Source organism: Uranotaenia lowii, chromosome 3, assembly GCF_029784155.1.
Source record: "Uranotaenia lowii strain MFRU-FL chromosome 3, ASM2978415v1, whole genome shotgun sequence".
NCBI lineage: Eukaryota > Metazoa > Arthropoda > Insecta > Diptera > Culicidae > Uranotaenia > Uranotaenia lowii.
In genome coordinates this window covers 277,940,475-277,968,198 of record NC_073693.1, presented here as the reverse complement: position 1 = coordinate 277,968,198, position 27,724 = coordinate 277,940,475, and the positions used below count along the sequence as shown (strand labels likewise).

The following is a 27,724-nucleotide window of genomic DNA, read 5'->3' as shown; positions in this document are numbered from 1 at the left end:
GTTCCAAATATGATATAAATCGTTCCAACCATCTGTTTTTTGTTCATTGATTTCGTAGAGAGTCCCACCATTTTATTAAATTCATGTCAAACTTGTTCAATTTTTTGGTGTTTAGTCATCAGTTTTGAAAAAGATATTTCTGGATGTTGTCCATTTTCACCCCATGTAACAGTACTTATTCAGCGTATCATACTTAGTCTCATTACCCATAGTCAACCACAGAAATGAAAGTACATACAGTAAGTCTGCTAAGTATAGAACTTTGTTTTAATTTTGGACCAGTTAGATGTGTCGTCTTGATCATAGCGCCAATTAATTTTGTTCTAATGTCGTCGCCTACAGACTACATAGAAGATTGAAACCAATTTTCACCGGTGGATGTCAGTAGATTTGCGTCGTGATCTGAGATCTGCTCTGGAATGTCAGACATTCGATCGTTCCGGCACAGATGGGGTAATCTGGAGGTACCTAACTTGCATATCTACTCGAGCGTAAGAATTTTTGCCACCTCCCCATCTCTTGATTCATAACATTCAATATCGGCAAATCGTTCGATAGGAGTTACTCAAGCCAAGGTTTGTTGTCCGGTAGCTCTGCGAAACTGAACCTAGTACCCTAGCACAGCATGGGAGGACTTGGTTGTGTTTTCACAACAGTCAGTCCCATCGAAATCCGTCTAGACGTGAAAGTTCGTGCTGTAATGTTCTAAGAATAGCATCGCCGTCGCGCAGCGTCAAAATTCAAAATACCAATCGAGAAAAGATGTGTAGATGTAGAGGGAGAGCGTGGAACGACAGCCGAAAATCCGGTCCCGGTGAAAATCGGTCGAGTTAGTCCAACCTGTAACGCGGTACATTTCGTGACACGGCAATTCACGGCGTTCGTCCGTCGGTAAGAACACTTGTTGAAAGCCAACCATAAAAAAGTGATTTTCGTGTGCGATTGAACCGAATCAACCCGAAAAAAGCGAGAAATTGGTTTACGACCAAAAACTGAAAGCCAACCTTCGCCTATTGCCCTTTTCGGGTGGAAATTGTTCGACGATCAACTTTGACACCGAAGCGCGATTAGATTCTTGAACTTGAATCGGTTGCGAAATGTGCGGAATTTCGGAATGTTCCCTTCCGACTTCTTCCAACCAGCAGCGGCCGTCGTTCTTTTGGTTCGAATTGAAAAGGAAAAAGTGATCGGATTCGTATCTCTCGAGGTTAATGGTTGAATCGAGCGAAGTAGATGCTGATTGCGTCAATTGCCACGGGACGGGGTTAAACGATTAATATAATCTCGTTCGATTTCCAATTGATTTGAATAGGTCAATTCGCTTTTCAGTTTTTTTATTGTGATATCTATTTTTTAACTCCACTAACGTTTGATTTTTTTCAGCCTCCTAAATATTTGTATTTTATTCAACCTCCAAAATATGTTTATATTATACTACATAAATAACTTTTTGGACATTTACGATTTCTGAAAATTTTCAAGATTTTAAATTGTTTTAAAATCTATTCGATACACTTGATTTTTTCAATTTTCTAAATATTTTTAACTTCTTCGAAATATTGAACTTACTTAATTTTCTTTTAATTATTTATATTCGATTCTCTAAAATTTTATGGATTGAATTTTGAACAACGTTATGACATTTGCTAAATTTTTACAATGATTAATGATTTTGTTTTCATTTCCAATCATCTCTTTTTTCTTCGATTCCTTGAATTTGGAGATTTTCTAACATCTGATGTCTGATGTCTGATGTGTGATTTCTGATTTCTGATGCCTGATGTCTGATGTGTGATTTCTGATTTCTGATGCCTGATGTCTGATGTATGATGTCTGATGTCTGATGTCTGAGATCTGATGTCTGATGTCTGATGTCTGATGTCTGATTTCTGATTTCTAATGTCTGATGCTTGATGTCTGATGTCTGATGTCTGATGTCTGATGTCTGATGTCTAATGAGTAATGTTTAATGTCATATGACTGAAGTCTGATGTCTGATGTATGATGTCTGATGTCTGATGTCTGATGTCTGATGACTGATGTCTGGCGTCTGATTTCTGATGTCTTATGTCTGATGTCTGATGTCTGATGTATGATGCCTGATGTCTGATGTCTAATGAGTAATGTTTAATTTCTAATGAGTAATGTTTAATGTCATATGACTGATGTCTGATGTCTGATGTCTGAAGTCTGATGTCTGATGTCTGATGTCTGATGTCTGATGTCTGATGTCTGATGTCTGATGTCTGATGTCTGATGTCTGATGTCTGATGTCTGATGTCTGATATCTGATGTCTGATGTCTGATGTCTGATATCTAATGTCTGTTGTCTGCTGTCTGATGTCTATGTATGATTTCTGATATCTGATGTATGATGCCTGATGTCTGTTGTCTGATCTTTGATGTCTGATGTCTGATCTTTGAATTCTGATGTCTGATCTTTGATGCCTGATGTCTGATGTCTGATGTCTGATGCCTGATGCCTGATGCCTGATGCCTGATGCCTGATGCCTGATGTCTGATGTCCGATGTCTGATGTCTGATGTCTCAAGTCTGATGTCTGATGTCTGATGTCTGATGTCTGATTTCTGATGCCTGATGTCTAATGTCTAATGTCTGATGTCTGATGTCTGATGTCTGATGTCTAATGAGTAATGTTGAATGTCATATGACTGATGTCTGATGTCTGATGTACGATGTCTGATGTCCGATGAATGATGTATGATGTCTGCCGTCTGATGTCTGATGTCTGATGTATGATGTCTGATGTCTGATGTCTGATGTCTGATGTTTAATGAGTAATGTTTAATGTCTAATGAGTAATGTTTAATGTCATAGACTGATGTCTGATGTCTGATGTCTGATGGCTGAAGTCTGATGTCTGATGTCTGATGTCTGATGTCTGATGTCTGAGGTCTTATTCTGATGACTGATATATGATGTCTGATGTATGATGTCTGATGTCTGATGTTTGATGTCTGATGTCTGTATATGAATTCTGATGTCTTATGTTTGATGTCTGATGTCTAATATTTGATGTTTGATGTCTGACGTCTGATGTCAGATGTCTGATGTCAGATGTCTGATGTCAGATGTCTGATGTCAGATGTCTGATGTCAGATGTCTGATGTCAGATGTCTGATGTCAGATGTCTGATGTCAGATGTCTGATGTCAGATGTCTGATATGTAATGTCTGTTGTCTGATGTCTGATGTCTGATGTCTGTGTATGATTTCCGATGTTCGATGTCTGATGTCGAATGTCTAATGTTTGATGTTTAATGTCTGTTATCTGATGTCTGATGTCTAATGTCTAATGTGTGATGTCTGATGTCTGATGCCTGATGTCTGATGTCAGATGTCTGATGTCTGATGTCTGATATCTGATGTCTGATGTCTGATGTCTGATGTCTGATGTCTGATGTCTGATTTCTGATGTCTGATGCCTGATGTCTGATGTCTGATGTCTGATGTCTGATGTCTGATCTTTGATGTCTGATGTCTGATGTCTGATTTCTGATGTCTGATGTCTGATGTCAAATGTCTAATGTTTGATGTTTAATGTCTGTTATCTGATGTCTGATGTCTAATGTCTAATGTGTGATGTCTGATGTCTGATGCCTGATGTCTGATGTCAGATGTCAGATGTCTGATGTCTGATGTCTGATATCTGATGTCTGATGTCTGATGTCTGATGTCTGATGTCTGATGTCTGATGTCTGATTTCTGATGTCTGATGCCTGATGTCTGATGTCTGATGTCTGATGTCTGATGTCTGATGTCTGATCTTTGATGTCTGATGTCTGATGCCTGATGTCTGTTGTCTGTTGTCTGATGTCTGATGTCTGATGTCTGTGTATGATTTCTGATGTCTGATGTTTGATGTCTGATGTCAAATGTCTAATGTTTGATGTTTAATGTCTGTTATCTGATGTCTGATGTCTGATGTCTAATGTCTTTTGTATGATGTCTGATGTATGATGTCTGATGTCTGATGTCTAATGAGTAATGTTTAATGTCATATGACTGATGTCTGATGTCTGATGTCTGACGTTCGATGTCTGATGTCTGATGTCTGAGGTCTTATTTTGATGACTGATGTATGATGTCTGATGGATGATGTATGATATCTGATGTCTGATGTCTGATGTCTGATGTCTGATGTCTAATGAGAAATGTTTAATGTCATATGACAGATGTCCGATGTCTGATGACTGATGTCTGATGTCTGGCGTCTGATGTCTGATGTCTGATGCCTGATGTCTGATGTATGATGTCTGATGTCTGATGTCTAATGAGTAATGTTAAATGTCTAATGAGTAATGTTTAATGTCATATGACTGATGTCTGATGCCTGATGTCTGATGTCTGATGTCTGAGGTCTGATCCTGATCCTGATGTATGATGGATGATGTCTGATGATGATTCCTGGTTCTGTTTGAAAGTTTGGTTCTGTTTTGAAAGTGTTGCCGGAACTGTTTACATGAGGGTATAAAGTGTCCTTATAAAAAAAGGTTGATGGAAAGGTTTATAAACGTCTGACTTCTGATGTCTGATGTCTGATGCCTGGCCTCTGATGTCTGACTTCTGATGTCTGATGTCTAATGTCTGATGTCTGATGTCTGATGTCCGATGTTTGATGTCTGATGTCTGATGTCTGATGTCTGATGTCTGATGTCTGATGTCTGTTGTCTGATGTATGATGTCTAATGTCTAATGTCTAATGTCTGATGTTTGATATCTGATGTCAGATATTTGATGTCTGAAGTCTGACGTCTGACGTCTAATGTCTGACGTCTGATGACTGATGACTGATGTCTGATTTCTGGCTTCTGACTTCTGGCGTCTGACGTCTGACCTATGATGTCTGATGACTGATGACTGATGTTTGATGTCTGATGTCTGACGTCTGTCGTCTGACGTCTGAATTCTTATGTCTGATGTCTGATGTCTAATGTCTTATGTCTGATATCTTATGTCCGATGTCTGATGTATGATGTCTGATGTCTCATGTCAGATATCTGATATCTGATGTCTGATGTCTGATATCTGATGTCTGATGTCTTGTGTCTGATTTCTGATTTCTGATTCTGTTTAAAAGTTTGTCTCGCAGCCAGAACTGTTTACTTGAAAACTTCTGAAGTCTGATGCCTGATGTCTGATGTCTAATGCCTGACGTCAGAAATCTGATGTCTGATGTCTGATGTATGATGTCTGATGTCTGATGTCTGATATCAGATGTCTGACGTCTGACGTCAAAAATCTGATGTCTGATGTCTGATGTTTGACGTCTGATGTCTAATTTCTGATTTCCGATTCCTGGTTTCTGATTCTTGATTACTGATTGCTCAATTCTAAAGTCGGACTCCTAATTCCTGTGCCACAGTTCTGTATTCAATCATGTCGCGTATTTCTTAAAAAATAACTGAGCACCTAAAACTTTTGTCTGACCAATCAGATGTTATTCAATTAATCACGTTTTAAAATGTTTGTTTAACTTCGTTAAACATCGACATTCCAAAGTGATCCACGAAATTGTTTGCATCCGTTTCCATCAATCCGTGGTGGTGCCGAATAGTTTATGCTTCTCAAATTCATCCGGCGCACACAGGAGTATTTTACCCAAAAACCTGGCCAAAACTCAAAATTCAAATTTCATTGGTTACTTTTATGTCAATGTTTATTTGATTGTTGGATAAATTTAGCACCATGTACAGGTCAGTTTTTTGACATGTGATTTGTTTACAAGCTGTTGCAGCTGTCGAAACTTTAGTATTTTTATGAGATAGAATTTTTCTTTAAATTGTTGAATTAGCACGACTACGTCATATCAATGAATAAAATTTTCTTAAGTGACTAAATATGAAAATTTGAAATGGAAAACTTCAATGGAGAGATGTTTAATAATTTTAAGTATAATAGACAAAATTCGATGACTATAAAGACAGTACGCAGTGCTTTGAAAATTCTTCAATTAATTTTTTGTTTTAAACGTTGATTTTTTTTACAAATTAGTGTTTTTGTTTATGTTCCCAGCAAGTCCCGGCGAAATATTTGATATCATTTGAAAATTGATAACTTCAATAATCATGTGCAAAAGAAAAAACTCGCGCAAACTCGCGCATTTTTGATATTTTTAAGTTTGAAGTTTGAAAATATTGATAGATTTTTCCCACAAAAAAGTCACCTAGAACCTCGTTAATTTTAAATTAAAGCGCAGTAAAATTTATGTTTTTTTTTTGAATAATTTCAAATGTTATTTAACTTTCAAAAACAAATAAAAAAAATCTAGATTTTTTTTAATTTTACAACTTTTCTAACCTGGATTATCTATCACGTCATATAAATGTTAGAAAATTTCTAATAGAAATTTACGAAAAATTACGAAAACGGTATTTTTTTTTTAATGATCTTAAAAACGTTTGATAAGTCAAAATAATCTTTTTTATTGATTTCAATACTAAAAAATACTTTTGGCCAACTTTTTCTTCTAAGTACTCCTGTGTGCGGCGGTGGTGGCCGGATGACGTCCAGAGATTGATTCGCTTCCCAAATGAATGTTTACCTCGAGAAACTCGAATCGAAACAGTTGGAGTCAAATTTACAAATATTGAGACTGTGCTGCCTCGCAAAACAGAAACCATGCCGATTTGGAGGTTACACGCTAATGGAAAAAGTTCGCAAATCAATCTTGTTGCTTTTTATTCGTTTTTGAGGAGGAATGGGTGGTGAGCGAAAATGAGCCGATTCAACCTTAAGAAAGAGAACCATCGAATCCGATCGACTTATTCGTTCTCGAGATAAAACAGTTTTTCCCATTAGCCCATTTTAAACTTTCGATGGGTGAAATGGGATGGCAATCGAAAGAGGATAAAAACGGGCGGGAAACAGTTCGATGGTGGAAACACATTAAACGAAAAGTTGATCGTCGTCGTCCCCGTCGGCATGTTTCCGCAACAACCACTAAATATGGGTGCTGGTAGAAAATCTCACAACCACCAACGGGAAATAATTTGTTCATTAAGTGGGTTCAAAACCGAGGAAAAACCACCGCGCTTTAAGGGTTGATTGTTGGGAAACAATTTGGGTTAAAATTGTTTGAAAGTTAGTCTCGCAGCCGGAACTGTTTACTTGAGGGTATAAAGTGTCCGATTAAAAAAAAAAATTGTTGGGACGGTTTGCAAAATTCTGAAGAAAATTTATTTGGAGTGAATTGGTTTGAGAAACACAACCGGATCATCTCTTTTTGAGGTTGAGATCGAGGGAAAATCAAAATATCCCAGAAGTGTGTGTATTAGTTAGTGTGTGTATAAATTTCTCTCGAGATCTTCCGAAAGTTGTCTGGGGGCGACAAATGTGTGCTGCCTTAGACGAATTCGCATTTCCACTCAAATCATCTGTGAATAGAAATTGAATTACAATCTCAAAGGAGCGTTGGTTGTTTCGTTTTTTTTTTATCTCGACTTGTTACTCATTCAGGTACAAAAATGTGCCCGAAACCCCGTTGAATCGACGCAGACGGCAATTCCAGGTTGAAAGTAAAAGAAAAAGAGAAGTAAAAAAGCTAAAAGTGTTTTCAAAGTGAACAATATATTTTGCAGTGTCTGCCTAGGGCTGAAAAGGAGAAAATAAAAGGTGAATGAAAAAAGTGAAAAGTGACAACCGGGAAAGGGAAAATTTTTCCTCTGTCAGTGAATAAAAGCGGAACCGGAAAAGTGAGCTTCCGCCGTGCAAGGCAAGCGGAACGAAACGAAAGCTATAAACAGCTGAATCGGAACCTACAACAACAGCAACTGCAAAAATAACGGAAACAACAACAAATCCCGCCGAAAAAAGAAAGCTACCCATTTAGGCAAAACAGAAAATGCTAACCTTGAAGAAAAGATTTCCATCGCTGCAGAGCCTTGGCGTAAGTTATTTTTGTCACTTCTGTTTTTTTTTGTAGAGAGCATAGCCTGAGAATGCTAATCTGGTCGTAAAGTATTTCATCAAAAATTCAATCGAACAGAGTGCAAAATGTGAACTTAGAAAGGAACTGAAAGAAGTATATTTTCTACAAAAATGTATAAATTTTGGTTGGGTTGGAGTTCTACTTTTAGTGAGTCACTTGTTCAAATGTGTAATTTTCAACAGAAAAATTGATCATCCTCAAGTGTGCTAAACAGGTTGATTAACAGAGTCCCTTCATATGGTTGGCGGAAAAGTTCAATGTGTGATGGTTGGTTTATTTTCACAATATTTTCATCGTGTCAGCATAATGGCATAAAAATAAACGTATCCGTTCTCAAAATACGTATCGTACTCTCGCCATCACATGACGTTTGTTGTATGTACGTCACAGCGGAAATTGGTGTTCTATTCTATATGGAAATTGTGCCATTGTTGATATGGCGAACTCTAAAACCGATTTTTTTGGAAACCTAATTTATGGGCTCCTGAGGGCTCTATGGGGCAAATGCTTGTAATTTTGTAGCTTAATTTTAAGAAAAACTATGAGAAGAATTTTTTACACAATTTTCCGGTCAGTCGTTCCATCTTTTAATACAAATGGTATTTTAAAGCACAATCATCCGTGTCGTGATAAGGTAAAAAAAAGAACCACAATCGATTTTGTCAACAACTATCTCTGAACCGAAACAATTTTCTACAAATTTCTGAGGTTTCTTAGGTATCCGTTTAAAAGATAAATTTCTTAATTTGAGAATGACCAAGGCAATGTTATAGATTTTTCATATAAATATTGTAGCAGTTGTAAAGTGTTTAGAAGAACTTGAAAAAAAAGTTGACCAAAATTTAAAATAAAATGTTATTTCCCAAAGATTATTTTAGGTTTCAACAAAACCTTTTCCATGATCAATTTTAACTCAACAACAATCATGTTTGCATATAAATTTATTCTAGCTGAATCTCAAAAGCCACTATTTTGGCTCTAACTTTTATGCACATTCACCGATTGTTCTACAAATTTTGTATTCTTAATATACGCCATATTTCATACATTTCATTTTATGATACGAGTTACGACAAAAAAGGTAATTAACACATTGCGGATTATGTTAGGTACATGCATTAATTTACAAACATTTTTTATTTGATTAGGAATTATTTATCTAGATGAATTATTATCTAGTTGAAAAATTGCTTGCGAGCTCACGAAAATGGAACTTTTCATTTGAAACGCAATACATCATCAAAACAAAATCTTCAAATTATACATACAGTACCGTTCATAATTGTATAGAAATTGGAAGTAAGCGCACTGTCACTTCGACTTTGAACTACCATAACTTTCTACTCTGATGATATTTTTTGATCAATTTTTTTGCGTAAGATAGATCAACTATCACACTATTATAAAACAAAATTTGAGCTTTCTGGAGTTTGTGTGGCCTGAGAAACAGTAATTCTACGAAAATCGGGCTTTTTGGACTTTTCTCATTCAAACTGCAATATCTCTAAAACTACGCAACATTTTTTATTCAAATTTTGCACAGTGATGGTTGAGATATGAAACTAGCATGTCTGAAGTTTACGAAAGATTCTATCGATGAGATCAATAGTTACGCGAGGTGCAATATATATGGCGGATTCTATAGATTTCAACACTTTCGAGATAGATCAAAGGCTCATCGAAAATGCCGCAAGGAAACTGAAAAGCTCTTTTGCTCCTGGACCTGATGGAATTCCGGCTGTTATTTACAGTCGATGCATCGAAGCTCTCTCGTTGCCGCTAGCCCACATCTATAACCGATCATTTCAACAACGTAAATTCCCGGATTATTGGAAAAATTCCTTCATGTTTCCTGTCTTCAAAAATGGCGAACGACGAAATGTGAAGCAATATCGAGGCATTACGAGTTTATCGGCAGGATCCAAGCTTTTCGAAATTGTTGTAAGTCAAGCCCTCTTACGCGCTTCCTCACATTATATTGCCGCTGAACAGCATGGGTTTATGCCTGGCAGATCGGTGAGTACTAATCTTTTAGAGTACACTTCGTTTTGTCTGAACCAAATGGAAAGAAAAAAACAGGTCGATGCTATATACACCGATATCAAAGCGGCATTCGATACGATTGATCATGGAATCTTACTCGCTAAGCTAGCTAAGCTCGGTATTCATGACAACATGATCTATTGGTTGAAATCATTCCTCACTGAGCGGTGTATTAGGATTAAATTTGGTGATAGCATATCATTTCCATTTACTAACCGATCTGGCGTGCCGCAAGGGAGCAATTTGGGACCTTTACTGTTTGTTCTGTTTTTCAACGACTTGATCCTTAGCTTGGAAATTGGAACCAAAATAGGATATGCTGATGATCTGAAACTATTCGTTCCAGTTGAATCCACTGTCGATTGTGCACACCTTCAATCTTTACTAGATCACTTTGGTGAATGGTGTAGACTTAATAAGCTATCAGTCAGCGTCTCCAAGTGCTCCGTTATAACATTCCATAGAAAGAAAACGCCAATTTTATATGATTATAACATCGATAACCAGCGCCTTGACAGGGTATTTGAAGTTGACGACCTTGGAGTTATCCTCGATGCTCAGCTTACGTTCGATAGTCAACGAACTTCAGTTATAAGAAAGGCGAATCGTCAGCTTGGCTTCATCTCCAAAGTAGCACGAGAGTTCAGAGACCCATTGTGCTTGAAGTCACTCTACTGCGCACTTGTCCGGTCAGTTACAGAACATGCTGCAATTGTTTGGGCTCCCTATCAGTTATGTTGGATTTTGCGGATCGAGCGTGTACAAAAGCGTTTTGTTAGATTCGCTCTACGACATCTACCCTGGCGTAATCCTGAAAACCTTCCCGCATATTCCGACCGGTGCCAGCTTCTGGGATTAGAAACATTGGAACGCCGCCGAAAAACTCAACAGGCATCATTCATCGCAAAAATACTGAATGGAGAAATTCAGTCGCCAAACCTGCTAGGAATGATCAACTTTAATGCTCCTTCGAGGACTTTACGTCATCACTCTTTGCTATCGAATCGAACCCACCGAACATCTTACGGACATAATGAACCAGTGAGTGCAATGATGCGTACGTTCCAGATTGCTGAGCATCTACATCAATTGGGGGAGCCATCTAGCCGATTCATCAACCGAGTACGCCAGTCTTCATTGTTTCGTGTTATCTAATTGTTTTGTATAGATCCTTAGTGTAGATAATTCATTAAAACAAAATGTTCGATGAATAAAACTTAATAATAATAATAATAATAATAATATTTCAGGCATGAACCTTGAAATGCGATTTCTATAGAATTTTGGACGATTCATGAGAACAATATCGTTTCCTCCACCAATCAGACAAAAAATGTCTGGCAAAAGCAATGAAGAAAACGAAAAATGGAATAAATGATCCATTTGTGTTTCGAAATCAGAGTCTCGCGAAATTGTTGTGATTTTTCGGTTGAAATAGATTTACTGGTTGTTAAACAGAGAATATGATTTTCCTATGGAAACATTCGTCCAAAATTCTATAGAAATCGCATTTCTAGGTTCATGCCTGAAATATTGCACCTCGCGTAACTTTTGATCTCATCGACAGAACTTTTCGAAAACTTCAGACATGCTAGCTTTATATTTCATCAATCACTCTGAAAATTTTCAATAAAAAATGTTGCGTAGTTTCATAGATATTGCAGTTTGAATGAGAAAAGTCCAAAAAGTCCGATTTTCGTAGAATTACTTTATCTCAGGCCACACAAACTCCAGAAAGCTCAAATTTTGTGGTATAACAGTGTGATAGTTGATCTATCTAACTCAGAAAATTTGATAAAAAAATATCATCAGAGTCAAAAGTTATGGAAGTTCAAAGTCGAAGTGGCAGTGCGCGTGCTTTCAATTTCTATACAATTATGAACGGTACTGTACATATTAGACTGGTGCAGAACATTAAAAATGCGTATCACATGTTCACTATCAATTTATGAAGAAAAAGATTTATTATAATTTTGGTGGAGTCTGAAATTTGAGTCAAAAGACAAAATGGCAGAAGAATTGCGTTTTGGAATAAAGATCGTGTCCGTCCCGGTTCGAATATTGTAATTTCACTATATCAGCTTAGTTTGAGCTGATTAAAATATTCAATTAAAGTAATAAAAAAATTTAGTTTCCAGTCACATACGCCATAAATAGAAATTGAGTAACAAATGAAAAATCTATAACTTTCATTTTGAAAACCATTGTATTTTTCTAATGAATAATCGGTAAATATTCATAAAGCTAGGCTGAAAAGCTATTTACTTTGTAGAAGCATAAAAAATAAATCAATGAATAATTAATTTATTATTATTTTTCATGATTTTTTAATCACATATTTACAGAACCGCCAACTCCTCAAAATAAGAAATTAAAAAAGAAATTAAAATTATAAAATCATTGTTTAAAACTTTCTAAGAACTTTTAAAATTACCAGTTGTGGTCTGTGAAAAGAAGCTCTTAAATTGTTTAAATACAAGCTTTCAATCTATCTGAATTCATATCAATCAAAAAATACATATCCAAAATTAAATAAAAAAAAAGCATCTAATTGCAGACATTTGGACGATTTCAAAATGGTACAGTTTATCCGGGCTATAAATCCGGGCTTTTGCCAATGATATCTGGGCAACCGGGCCGGACCGGACTTTTTCAAAATTTGTATTAAATATCCGGTCAAACCCGGATAAAATCGGGTAATCTGGCAACCTTACCCTAACCGCAAAGGAAGGTTAAGTATTTTACCATTTATATTTAATTTCTTCAGTTTATTTTGCCGTAACTTAAATTATTTCTTTAGTTGTTGTAATGACTTTAATCAGTGTATATCAAAATATCTACATACCTACATTTAATTTAAACTAGTTTTTATTATAAAATATAAAAATATTTATTGAAGCACGAGAAAAAGCTTATAAAATAATGAAAACAAAGTAGGAACGAGCAATCTATATTTTCACAAATATGCTAAGAATATGAATGAGATGAAAAATTAAATTTAAGAACTTCAATCTCGAGTCTAGGATTGTTCGATCTTCAGGAAAAGATCGATTCAGATGAACGGTCTTGGGATCGATCCACCTAAACAATTGAATCTTGAGGATCCATCTCTAATAGATTTATCTTATCCATTTTTGTTGAAAACGGAGGTTTCAGTGGTAGAATAGAGTTATCTTTATTAAGATTTGTGAAGTCATTAGATTTGTGAAGTCATTAGAATACACCTATATTGATTAGCGATAGCTAATTGCGTCTGTTCCCCAGGTCAGGGGCGGCGTGCAACAACAACCGAGCGTCTGTTCTCCAGGTCAGGGGCGGCTCAAACAGCGTCTGTCTCGCAACGAGCGGCTGAATTTATGAAATGCGGCTCCCGCCAAGGCCAAGATGGCAGCCGCATCGCGGGATAGGGACTTTAGGCTAAAAACCTACTGCTCCTGATATCTTGGACTGTTACGGAAACTGAGAGAAAAAATAACCGAATTGGAACTTTGGCAACGACTTTTAGCATGAAAACACGGACTAGAATTGGAACTTGGAATGTTTTGACCCTTGCCCAGCCAGGAAAGCTGGCTCAACTTGCTAGAGAAGCTAGCCGCCTCAAGCTAGAGATATTGGGACTGAGCGAAGTCCGTTGGCCTAACACTGGAGAACACAAGACACAGCCCGGGCAAGTACTGCTTTACTCTGGCATATGAGGAGAACACGCTACTCGGGAACGAGGAGTTGGTTTCCTATTAAGCCCGCAGGCCCATGCGGCCCTTATAACATGGGAACCGATCAACGAAAGAATAATCGTAGCCAGATTCAGAACACGGGTTAGAAACCTTACAATGGTCCAGTGTTATGCGCCAACTGACGTTGCCGATTTGCAGGAGAAAGAGCAGTTTTACAGTCAATTGAACAGCGTGGTTGAGAGAATTCCGAAGGGTGACATTCAAATCCACTTAGGCGACTTCAACGCAAAGATTGGCTCCGATAATCAGGACTTTGAGTGCATCATGGGGCGCCATGGCCTAGGACAGATGAGCGAAAACGGAGAGCTGTTTGTAGAATTTTGTGGCAACAACAACATGGTGATCGGAGGATCGCTCTTCCCCCATCGACCCCCATCGATAAACAATAAACAATAAATCAAATTGACCACATCTGCATCAGCCGAAAATGGAGAAGAAGCCTTCTTGATGTCCGCAACAAACGAAGCGCAGACATTGCATCTGACCATCACCTCGTCCTTGGCGAGATACGACTGAGAGTTGCGCGTGTCCAACGGCGCGAGGAGAAAGTCGGGTGTCGATACGACGTCCGCCGGTTGGAGAATCCATAGGTGAAAAGGGCATACGTTGAACAGCTAGAATCCCGAGCCTCGGAGCTGCCGACAGACGGAACAGTCGAAGAACAGTGGTGTGGAATCCGGAATGCCTTTATCACGACGAGCCATGGTACTCTCGGTAAAGTTTGTGGAAGACGAAGTGAATGGATGTCGGATGAAACCTGAAGGATGATCGATGATCGGAGAAAGGCGAAAGTCGGAATTGAGCAGGCATGTATCGGGTCAGCCAAAGCAGCCGCCCGCTTACGATATGCGGAGCTGGAAAAGGCAGTTAAACGAGCTTGTAGACGAGACAAGAGATCCTGGACAAACTCCCTAGCCGAAAGGGAGAAAGAGCCGCCGCCATTGGAGATATCCGATTATTATATGATATATCTCGCCGCTTTAGTGGTGCAAGGACTAATGCAAGAATGCCGCTGAAAGACCGAGCAGGTCAGCTGCTGACAGATCGAAGAGATCAACTCAAGCGTTGGACTGAGCATTTTGAACACTCTTCCGAGTTACAAATAACAATGGCCAACAGAACCCGCAGCTCGAGGCGCCACAGTAAGTCGCATTAATGGCGTAAACTCGGAAGCGCCCTTGCTGGCTGAAATAGAAGCGGCAATCAAGGACATGAAATCCAACAAAGCGCCTGGAATCGATTGCATTCCTGCTGAAATGCTCAAAGTCGACCCTGCCTTGTCAGCACAAATGTTGCACCGTCTTTTCGCTGACATTTGGGATACTGCAACATTCCCGGCCGACTGGATGCAAGGTATCCTCGTAAAGGTCTCGAAGAAAGGAGACCTGACCGAGTGCGGTAACTGGCGTGGCATAACTTTGATCTGTACAACCCTCAAAGTACTCTGCAAAGTGATCCTGAACAGGATCCAGGAGAAAATCGACGCTACACTCCGACGGCAACAAGCTGGATTCCGATCCGGACGATCATGTGTGGACCACATCACAACGCTACGAATCATACTGGAACAAATCAACGAGTTCCAGGACTCTCTTCTGCTGGTGTTCGTTGATTTCGAAAAAGCATTTGACCGACTGAACCACGAAAACATCTGGGCTGCTCTTAGACGACGAGGGGTCCCAGAGAACCTAGTCCATCTCATCGAAGCACAGTACGAGGCATTTTCCGAACCAATCCCGGTAACTGCTGGAATGAGACAGGGATGTATTTTGTCACCGCTGCTTTTCCTCATCGTAATGGATGAGATCTTGACTGGATCGATTGACTGTAGACCAAACCGAGGATTGCCGTGGAATCCTTCAGCAATTGAGCAACTGAACGACCTTGACCTGGCAGACGATATTGTTTTGCTCGCCCAAACACAACAAGACATGCAGAGCAAACTCGAAGACCTCACCGAAAGCTCCAAGGCAGCAGACCTCAAAATCAATGTCGGAAAGACCAAATCGATGGAAGTCAACACAGAAAATCGTTCCAATTTCGTGGTAGCTGGACAACAGGTTGAGACAGTGGAGTGCTTCCAGTATCTTGGTAGTCAGATTACGCCTGATGGTGGTACCAAGAAGGACATCGAAACCCGGATCAGAAAAGCCCGATTTGCGTTTGCGAGTCTCCGAAACATCTGGCGCTCACGCTAGATCTCTCTACGAACTAAGATCCGAATCTTCAACTCAAACGTCAAATCCGTATTGCTTTTCGGGTGCGAAACTTGGTGCACATATGCGGTAACGATGCGAAAACTGCAAGTATTTGTAAACCGCTGCCTGTGGAATATCATCCGCGCTTGGTGGCCTGGCAACTGGATCTCGAATGAGGAACTACATCGCCGGTGTCATCAAAAGGCGCTAGAAATCGAGATTAGGGAACGTAAGTGGAGATGGATTGGGCACACGCTGCGAAGAGATGAAAACGAGATTTGCAGAGAGGCGCTTGACTGGAATCCAGATGGGCATCGAAGAAGAGGCAGGCCCAAAAGTTCGTGGCGGCGAAGTCTAGCCGCTAAAATCCGCACAGTTGACGAGAACCTTGGCTGGCAGTAAGTGAAGACGCTGGCTCCAGATCGCCAACAGTGGAGATCTTTTATCTCAGCCCTATGCGTCGGTCAATCGGCGCCGAACCTTTAGGTAGGTAGGATAGCTAATTGTCACTTTCCATTCTTACCCAGAATATCTGGCAGCACTGTTGTGTTACTACGAACCCAATTTGCGTTGTCTCACTTAACCGTGTGATGATGTATCGCGTTTATCATCATCACCTGTCTTCAGCAATCATTGATCCATTGTTCTTTGATAACGAATTGAGCACAAAGAGAGTGGAGAACCGAAACAAACCGTGTTTTGGTTCTGCACGGTGTTCCAGAAATCTTCTGCAGTCGGATCAGTTCCGATCGGCCAAACTTTTGGCTCAAAAGGATCCGAAACCGAACCGGTGAGTTTCAACAATTTTTTTGAACTGTATGTAATAAAAAGTAAAAAAAAACACAAAGTTTCAAAGATAAATTAACCTTCTATCTTTGGTAGAAATTTTGATGCTTATAAACGCTTTAATTGAGATCCTCAGTATATTTGAAAATTGGCAAATGGCACTCTTGGACATTGAATCGGTAACTAAAATTTGGATCTAAATAACTAGACTCAGCGAAAAAAAGAATCCATAAAATCGATTCAAGAAATCAAAAATCTCGAGTTAGGTTCAAGCTTCTGCGACGACCGGACGTCTTTTCTATTCGCTGCGAAGAGTTTTTAGTAATTTTTTTTTTCATCGCCTCTGCGATGACCGCGGTTCGGCCTCGGGCCAACACCTTCAGGGTGGACTTGTCGAACTTCCCGAAACGGCCCACTTTTGAAGAAGTGCATTCCTTTGTGCATAGAAAAATTGGTTTAACCTTTGACCAAGTGCTGCGCTTGCAGATGAACCATGCCCAGAATTGCGTTCAAGTGAAGTGTGTTAACCTTAAAGTGGCACAGGACGCTGTCGAGCGCCATCATGAAAAACATGTGCTCTTAGTGGATGGAGCTAGTGTGTTAGTGAGGCTCATGATGGATGACGGTGGAGTGGACATTAAAATTCATGACCTATCCGAGAATGTGTCAAACGAAGAAATCATGACATATCTCAAACCTTTCGGAGATGTTCTCTCCATTCGAGACCTCGTATGGGGTGAAAACTTTGCGTATAAAGGCAAACCAACCGGGGCGAGGGTGGTCAAAATGATTTTGCGCCGTCACATCAAATCATTTGTGACCATTGCAAACGAGGTGAGCTTGGTGACATACAAAAATCAACCAACTACGTGTCGTCACTGCACCAACCTCTCTCATCCAGGCAGTACTTGTGTAGAGAATAGAAAACTCCTCGCACAAAAAACCGACCTAAACAAACGATTAGAGGCTGCTAAGAATAGCAACAATGCAGCAAGCTATTCGAGTGTGGTTGCAAATTTCACCAATTTGGTGACCGGTCAAACTTCGCAAACTGTGTCCATTCCAACAACAAAAGAATCAAGTGAAACCTTGCTAGACAGTGTACCAACTCCAGTTACACCGGCTGAGTCGCTCCCACAGGAGAAAAAAACGGCCAACAACGCTTCCACCAAAGATAAGGTTGGAGAACGAACACAAGATGAAGAAACGATGGTGACTGATGACGAATCCAATTCGAGGGCTCTTAACAACACTACCAGTTCTAATGACGTAAGTGATCTTTATAAATTACCCAAAATTCCTCTCCCTTATTATGCTGAGATTTCCGATAGTGATGGATCTGGTGTTGGTGGTTTGAGCCCAAAAATTACTAGACGTGGTAGAGATCGTGTAAAGAAAGCAAAAATAGATCATAATTCCGGTGCCACTGGTGGGATTAAATCTCAAACTAACAATCAAAATAAAAATGACTCAATTACCGAAAAGCTTTAATATCTCAACCATCAATATATGTTGTATTGCAAGTGAAAATAAAATTAATTCTTTGTGTTCTTTTATTCGTCTTCATGATCTCGATGTTGTTCTACTACAAGAAGTTGAAAGTCCAACATTATGCATTCCTGGCTTTACTGTCCTTACAAATGTTGATTGTACGAAAAGAGGTACTGCAATTGCACTAAAGTCCCATATCCCTTTTTGTAACGTTCAACGAAGTCTTGATAGTAGAATTATTACCGTAAAAATTGGTGATTGTGTAACTGTTTGTAACGTTTATGCCCCTTCTGGTTCCCAAAATGTGTCTGCTAGAGAAAATCTGTTTAAACATTCACTCCCTTTTTACTTACAAAACGCCGCAGAACATTTGATAATTGGTGGAGATTTCAACAGCGTGATCTCTGTCAAAGATGCGACTGGTATAAATAACCTTAGTCTGTCTATGAAAAACTTAGCGTCTAGTCTAATCCTATGTGACACGTGGGAGAAAATACACAGAAATCAGGTTGAGTTCAGCTTTGTCCGTCCAAATTCTGCGTCTCGCCTCGATCGAATATACATTTCTCAGTCCCTTGTCCCTCATCTTCGCACTGCGGCGTTTTTTGTTTCCTGTTTTTCTGATCATAAGGCTTATCAAATAAGGTGTTGCCTTCCAGTTTTGAATACGGCTTGCGGTCGCGGATATTGGTCAATGAGAAGTCACGTATTAACAGATGAAAATATGGAAGAGTTTGAGCAAAAATGGAATCGCTGGCTTAGAGAACGTCGTTGTTACAACTCATGGATATCTTGGTGGATTGATTACGCGAAACCGAAAATTAGGAATTTTTTTCGTTGGAAAACTAACGAAAAGTTTCGAGTTTTTCATGCGCAAAATGAATTTCTTTATGCAAGGCTAAAAGAAGCTTATGACGGTTTGTTTAGGAATCCAGATATGCGAACGGAAGTCAATCGAATAAAAGCGAAAATGCTTCAGCTTCAAAGTAATTTCTCCAAGGTTTACCACAGACTCAACGAAAAATTTATTGGAGGGGAAAAAATATCAACTTTTCAGCTTGGAGAGCGTTTTCAACGCAAGAAAAATAGTTCGATACACAAAATCAAAGTTGGCAGTCAAACGCTGGTTACAAACACTGACATTCAACGTCATGTTGTTGATTATTTTACGGATCTTTATTCTGTTCAGCCTTGTCAGTCAAACGAAAATTTTCCTTTGAATAACGTTATTTCAGAAAACTCCGAAGCAAACAACAGGGTAATGGATGACATCTCCACACAAGAAATTTATTTTGCGATTAAATTGAGTTGTTCTGGGAAGTCACCTGGTAGTGATGGAATCCCCAAGGAATTCTACCAAAAAGCATTCGACATCATCCATCGCCAACTGAACCTCATCATAAACGAAGCCTTGCATGGTAACATTACGGAGAAGTTCACTGAAGGAGTTATTGTTTTATGTAAGAAAAAAACCAATGATGATACTATTAAGTCCTACCGTCCAATTTCGCTACTGAATTTCGACTACAAACTATTAGCACGGATTTTGAAACTTCGTTTGGAAAAAATCATGGAGGAAAATAACATCTTGAATCAAAGTCAGAAGTGCTCAAACTCTGACAGAAATATTTTCGAAGCCCTATTCGCAATTAAAGATCGTATCGCAGAACTAAAATGCCGGAGCCGCTCAGGAAGGTTAATATCATTTGATTTGGATCATGCCTTTGATCGAGTAGATAAACGTTTTCTATTGAATGTCTTAAGAAGCATGCGTTTTAACTCTGGTTTGGTATCCCTGCTTGATAAATTAATGACTTCGGCTGGCTCAAAAATTCTCATTAACGGAAATCTCAGTTCAAGTTTCCCCATCCAAAGGTCTGTACGTCAAGGTGATCCTTTGAGTATGCATCTGTTCGTCCTTTTCCTTCACCCTCTCCTTGAAAAACTCCTTTCGATTTGTAATGATCCTTTGGAACTGGTGGTGGCTTACGCTGATGATATTTCTATCATTTTGCTTGATGAAAGAAAACTTCCCCTCATCAAAGAAGCTTTTGAAAGCTTCGAGCGATGTTCTGGTGCCACTCTTAACTCCCGGAAAACAATTTTTATTGAAATTGGAGCTGATTCTAACCATGCGACCCATGCAGATTGGATGACATTTGGAGATAGCGTGAAGATTCTTGGAATTACGTTCTTCAATTCTCATAAGCGAATGGTAGACTTTAACTGGGACAATGCTATACGGAAAACATCTCACTTGATGTGGCTATTTAAACCTCGTTTACTAAGCATCCATCAGAAGATCATAGTATTAAATACCTTCGTGACCTCTCGTTTATGGTTCATTGCATCTGTATTGAATATCCCAAACTCAGCTGTAGCCAGGATTACATCTCAAATTGGCCGTTTTATTTGGGACAGATATCCTACAAGAGTAGCCATAGAACAACTATGTCTTCCCATTGACAAAGGTGGTTTAAATTTACATTTACCAAAACATAAAAGTAAAGCCCTATTAATCAATCGAACTATGCGCTGCTGGGATTCGACGCCATTCGCCAACTGCTTCCGAGCACAAATGGAAAATCCTCCCAATCCAAAGGGTATTCCGGTATTCTACCCGTGCTTAAAAGTAATTGCCAAAGATGTTCCGTACCTGCCACGACAAATCATGGAGTCACCATCTGCTTCATTGATACACAATGTTTACAAAGACAAGCTTCAAACTCCCAAAGTAATGGAAGAGAATCCTGGAATAGAGTGGGCGAAAGTGTGGAGGAACATCAGAAGCAAAACCCTTACATCTTCTGAAAAATCGATGTACTATCTGCTAGTAAACCGAAAAATTCCTCATGCTGATCTTATGTTCCGAACTGGACGAGCCGATACTCCTTATTGTGACACCTGTACGAACACCTCTGAAGACTTGGAACACATGTTGTCGTCGTGCCCGAGAGTTGCTGACTTGTGGAACCATCTTCAGTTAAAATTAAATGCGATTTTGTCTCGAAGAATATCTTTTTACACGTTTGCAATACCTGAATTAAGAAACACAAGAAGATCTGATAGGACTAAGGCTCTAAAATTGTTTATAACATACATAAACTTTGTGTTAGACGTCAATAATAGTTTTACCGTTCCAGCTCTTGACTTTGTTTTAAATTGTAATTGTATGTAACTTTTTGTCCAAATAAACATGTTTACAAAAAAAAAAAAAAAAAACCCGGATCAGAAAAGCCCGATTTGCGTTTGCGAGTCTCCGAAACATCTGGCGCTCACGCTAGATCTCTCTACGAACTAAGATCCGAATCTTCAACTCAAACGTCAAATCCGTATTGCTTTTCGGGTGCGAAACTTGGTGCACATATGCGGTAACGATGCGAAAACTGCAAGTATTTGTAAACCGCTGCCTGTGGAATATCATCCGCGCTTGGTGGCCTGGCAACTGGATCTCGAATGAGGAACTACATCGCCGGTGTCATCAAAAGGCGCTAGAAATCGAGATTAGGGAACGTAAGTGGAGATGGATTGGGCACACGCTGCGAAGAGATGAAAACGAGATTTGCAGAGAGGCGCTTGACTGGAATCCAGATGGGCATCGAAGAAGAGGCAGGCCCAAAAGTTCGTGGCGGCGAAGTCTAGCCGCTAAAATCCGCACAGTTGACGAGAACCTTGGCTGGCAGTAAGTGAAGACGCTGGCTCCGGATCGCCAACAGTGGAGATCTTTTATCTCAGCCCTATGCGTCGGTCAATCGGCGCCGAACCTTTAGGTAGGTAGGATAGCTAATTGTCACTTTCCATTCTTACCCAGAATATCTGGCAGCACTGTTGTGTTACTACGAACCCAATTTGCGTTGTCTCACTTAACCGTGTGATGATGTATCGCGTTTATCATCATCACCTGTCTTCAGCAATCATTGATCCATTGTTCTTTGATAACGAATTGAGCACAAAGAGAGTGGAGAACCGAAACAAACCGTGTTTTGGTTCTGCACGGTGTTCCAGAAATCTTCTGCAGTCGGATCAGTTCCGATCGGCCAAACTTTTGGCTCAAAAGGATCCGAAACCGAACCGGTGAGTTTCAACAATTTTTTTGAACTGTATGTAATAAAAAGTAAAAAAAAACACAAAGTTTCAAAGATAAATTAACCTTCTATCTTTGGTAGAAATTTTGATGCTTATAAACGCTTTAATTGAGATCCTCAGTATATTTGAAAATTGGCAAATGGCACTCTTGGACATTGAATCGGTAACTAAAATTTGGATCTAAATAACTAGACTCAGCGAAAAAAAGAATCCATAAAATCGATTCAAGAAATCAAAAATCTGAGTTGAAACGGTCGATCTCCATAGATCGATCCAAGATCGACCAATCCTTCTCGAGAGATTGGAAGATTCGTTAACCTCTTCAAGAGCTATGGAAGAAATTGCACCTTTAGCTTAAAATACAGTATTTCATCACGACAACATATGTTATGCTACATATGATTGTTGACCATTTGCAATGTGATAAAAGTACACAGTAAGTAAAGTAAAGTAAGAGAAAAGTATTTTTTCACACATAAAGTTTTTTTTTGTATGAGCACTAAACAAAAATGACAAAGATACATACAGGTTAAATGATTAAAAATACAAACCAAAACTTTTTTCTCAAACCTAGAACGTTGAACTATTCTTTAATGAGCTAGAAATATAAGAAAATTTTCGAAAAGTAATGCCTATCTCATCGAAAAATATAAATAAAAAAAATAGGTACATGCGGTGATTATCGCATATCAAGATTTCAAATAAAAGATTTGATAGCAATGATTTTTTCAAGAGTGTTAATGGTAAAACATTAATTTGTGTTTCAGAACTTGAATCTAAAGATGAACTTTCTAATTTTTCTTAAATGTAGAATCGACATTTCAGTTTTCATTCATAAATGGTTTTTCAATAGAAAAAAACAAATCAGCATTCTTATTCCAACTTTTAATTTACGCAAAATCAACTACTTTATTTTTGCCGTTGAAAAAATAAAAAAATAATCACATTTAGTTATATCGATTTGAAATATGGCTAAGATTTTTTCACGAAAAAATCAGAACTCGAATATCTCAGGAAATGAATAGTTTGCTTTTTTGTTTGTTTGTTTTATTTACTGGATACGAAGAAAAATATAAAAAAATTATTAGGAGTTAAAACGGGAGAAAGCATAGCTTTTTTAAATTTTCATCGATTTCTATTGATCATCGTAAGGTTTACTTTGGCTTTCCTCTGATTTTCCCCAAATTGTTAAAGTTGCTTCTTATAAGCGAAAAAGGATTTTTTACAGTATATTCCATCAAACATCAAAATAAATTGGAATTTTATCAGCAATAAGAAATTAAACATTTTGATAAAGTATTATAACGCAACTATCAAATTCCTTAGCGCTGGAGGAAAATTTTTTTAAAAACCTCTTTTAGTACCTTTGGAATACTAGCAAAAGTTTGTAGAATCATAATTTATTTCTTAAAATTTACTTTGTAAAAGTGCATAAGTTTTGCAATGTAAATTTTAAGATGATTTTTGTAGAAAAACATATATGATACTATCCTTATTTCGCACTCCTTTTTCATATTTTTCGTCCTTATCGCCAATTGCTTCATCCAAAAAAAAAGTAAACTTATGCTTGATTTATCCGGTGAACAGTTTAACACAAACTGTAGAAGAAAATGTTGATGATTTTCTATCATTCATATTTTTACAAGCAAAACTCATAGTGGTACTATTCTTATTTCGCTCACTGTATTTTGCGGTTCTTATTTAAAGCGGTGTCTGAAACGAGAAAAATACGCACTGGCGAACGATATTAGGCAAAATAGGTACTTGTAGGAGAAAGTGGGGTATCGTGGGCTATGGGGAAACTTGGGAAACTCTGAATATCTCGTATGTGTGTTGAGATAAAAATCTGAATCGAACTATCATTGTCGTCGCTCTGCGTAAGCATATTTTTCCATGCTGTTAACTTGATGAATTTTTTTTAATTAGAAACTTGCTTAAATATTGAAATCTCATCATTGTACAAGGTACGCTCGAAATAAAATGTTTTGCTAACATAGATTAACCCTCATCCGCATTAGATTTCATTACCCTAATCAGCACTTGTGGTGTCAATTTGTTATAACTTTTGGCGTGTTAGACCGATTTGAACAAAACTTACATCAAAAGAAACCTTGTAATGTCAGTGAAATATGTTTAGAACATTATATACAGCTAAAATTACTAGTTTTCTCGTTATTCAGCATGAAAGAAAAAAAAATCCGAAAAAACATGCCTCACGAAAACTGCTGTAGTTCAAATGTTACATGTCCAAAAAAATATTTGCCTTATGCATATGAAAGCTGAAGTTAATGCCTACATTATGAAGACAAGAAATATTTTTTTAAAATTTTTTTTAATGAAATGGTCACAAAAAGTTCAAAAAAGTGGTCTAAAAAACCTACTTTTCATTCGATTGCTAGTAAATACTGTTTGAGCGATGGTAGAGTTTTGAAAAAAATATGACTACAAAATGTATTAAAATTCCAACATTTTGCTGTCTTTAGATTTTTGATGCAACAAAAATTGAATTTACTGGATTTTTTCAAAGTTCACTTCTTTGCGCGATTTTTTTACAAATTGAAATTTCATCTGTTTTTGTGGTCCACCGTTAGGTTGTACCCGGATTATCAGTGCTTTTACTTTGTTTGGACCAACCAAGAGTATATTCATTGGAAAGCACATTTAATCTACATTCTAGTGAGGTGCTGCAATTCACGCTGTGAGATTTCACAAAAATATGAAAATTATAAACATAAAATCATTCCTGAATTTCTAGAACTACAAGCACCTCGTCCAGCAAAACGTGTTTGTTTGCTCTCCGCAGGGCTAGAAGCGACCATGCGGTAAAAAAGTAGGGCAAAATAGTTACTTTGAAGTGAAATTAGGGTAAAATTAGTGACCAGGTCAAGACGAAAACTAACTAAAAATGACTTTAACAACTGAAATATAACGCTTCAAAGAAAATTCTGTTCATTGAAAAACGTTTTTTGAAAGGCTCTTGGTCTCACTAGTAGAAAAGCAGTACGTTGGACAAAAGAGGAACATTTTAAATAAGCTTAGATAATTTAAGAATAGCGACCGCAGAATCCTAAAGTTCTGAGGGAACCAAGAGATCGTACCCGAAGGACTAGGACAACTAAGTCCGAAAAGAACTTCGAGTTTATCCATTTTCTTTGAAAATAAAAACCCACAAATTTTGAAACTTCACTCAATAGTGTATACACGCAAATCCGATTTTTTTCAATGTAACTAAAACAGTTGAATAAAAAAATAAAATCATATTGAAAAAAGTTAACAACGAAATAAACTAACAGAAATCAAAAATTTTAATCAAAATTGTTATATGTGAGAAATCTATAAATTCAAATAAAAAACCAGCACATGTTCAACGAAAAGTTTCAAGAATATGCTTGAGATTGAGTTAAGATTTACATTTGCAGAAATTTTATTTCATGAAAGAGTCATGCAATTAAAAATTAGTAGGTCCTCATGAAAAAGTGACAAAATAATGGTAGAAGATTGAAAATAGATAAAAGACAAAATGTTGACAGAAGATTGACAATGACTCAAAGAAGCTCAGCGAAAAATTGACTTAAGATTCAAGATAATTACACAAAGAAGGCTAAAAAATTTTCAAAAAATCTTCAAGGTAGAATAAAATTTTTCAAATTTAAAATTAACTCAAAGGGAATGTACCTTCAAAAATGAAACATTTCCAAAGATATTTACTGCAGACTTTATTGCATGATTCACATATCAATCATAAGAAAGATTTACAAGAAAATGAGGTTCAAAAAGGAAGAAATTTTTAAAAATTATTCACAAATGATTTAACATGACACTTTCTTAAAAAATATCAAATCCAAGAAACACCTCTGAAATTTCTTGTAACATTGTGGAAAATATATCAGTCAACCTCTTAAAAGGTACAAGAATGACTGAAAGTAATCTAAAACTTCAAATAGGTTTTGAAATCTTAAATTGATATCTTTGTATATCTACCAATTTTTCAAATGATTCCAAAATGTCTAGAAATAAAGGAACTTAGAATGGGAATATCTGATATTTTCGATTCAATTGAGTCGCTTTTCACAAGTTCACCTTTCATTCAATACAAACCAGAGTTTTAATAGCATGGAAGTTTCCTGCCATGTGATAAAGTGCGCTGTACAGATTTTGATTGATATATTTTAATTAAGTTACTATATTTTAACAAATTCAAGCTTTAAAAGTCATGAAACTTCAAATCTTGGTTAAACATGTTGTAAGAGTGTCTCTTTTAGAAAATATTTTTGGTAATAAATTTATTATTTATACTTTTTTTTCTTAATACGAATGCCAAAACGTTGGTAAAGTGTCCCAAATAAACAAAAAAAATACATACTTTTTAAGGCGAAAAACGATTTTTGTTTAAATTCAAATTTTCATCCAAATAATGTTGAAGTGTAATATATCAAAGCAAAACAAACTAATAATCTTCATTTACTGAATCTGAGCCATTCTCTCAATTTAGGTCGTGTGAATTCCCACAGGACTCGAAAGGAAAGAAAGGAGAACAAATTTAAATAAAAAATAATCTAAGGAAATTATTTAAAAAATAGTGACTTTAGTGACCAAATTTCGAAAAAAGTAACTTGTGAGTGACCAGCCTGAAAAAAGTGGCTAAGTTACTAAAAAGTGACCAACTTCTAGCCCTGTCTCCGAGTAGGTACGGTGGGTGGTGATTCGAACAGAGAGCGAAGCCGACAGACCAAGAAATGCACGACACGCATCGTTATTTCGTCTGTCGGCTTCACTCTCTGCCCGAATCACCACCCACCCTACCTACTCGGAGAGCAAACAAACACGTTTTGCTGGACGAGGTGTGTTCGCGCCAAAACATCAGCAGCGCGAGCAATCAATCAAATTCAGAGCCCACATCAGCTGCAGAAAAACCACCTCAGCTACAAGCAGCATCAATTACTGCCACACGCATTTGCAGTGGTCAGAACAAAAGTGCGTGTGTGCAGCGTGGAAAAAAAGGAATCACCGATAACCGATCTGCTGGTAGCGAGACAATAGCGATACTATTAGAAGCAGTGTATCACCCGTGTCGGTCGGTTGTTTTATCTCGTTTTCAATACAGTCCACTAGTAATCAATCGAGTTGAGCGTTATCTGTATAAATTTATTAAATAAATGTTCCCGTGTGATCGTATCACCTGCTAAGTATCGTGCTTTGATTTACTGTCCGAAGTATCACGTCTGGAAACTTCCGCGGTTGTTCTGAACCAGTGCGCCTTTAGGGATTGGCCCTAACATTTGGTCCTTAGCGACCGGATTAAACCGCGAAGTTTGTGCGCGTTTTTCTGTGTGAACGTTTTGTGTGAACAAGTGCTTTTGTGCTAGCCGGCTTGGCTTGGGTTTGCCCCATTTTGTGCGAATCCCTTTTTTAAGCGGGTGGCTTGGGGTTATCCTT

General features: G+C 37.9%; 1 protein-coding gene across 3 annotated transcripts in view; it reads left to right on the top strand.

Moving 5' to 3' along the window:
* Positions 1 to 686: 686 nt before the first annotated feature.
* LOC129753677 (ankyrin-3-like) overlaps positions 687 to 27,724 on the top strand; it is a 110,391-nt gene continuing 83,353 nt past the window's right edge. The window contains exons 1-2 of one of the 3 annotated variants that reach the window (XM_055749523.1): positions 687 to 891; positions 7,601 to 7,908. In XM_055749523.1, the coding sequence (XP_055605498.1) occupies positions 7,864 to 7,908 (45 nt within the window). In that variant the 5' untranslated portion in view covers positions 687 to 891; positions 7,601 to 7,863. Of the gene's footprint in view, positions 892 to 7,478; positions 7,909 to 27,724 lie in introns of all 3 variants that reach the window. The other 2 variants (XM_055749522.1, XM_055749520.1) reach the window with 2 other exon arrangements.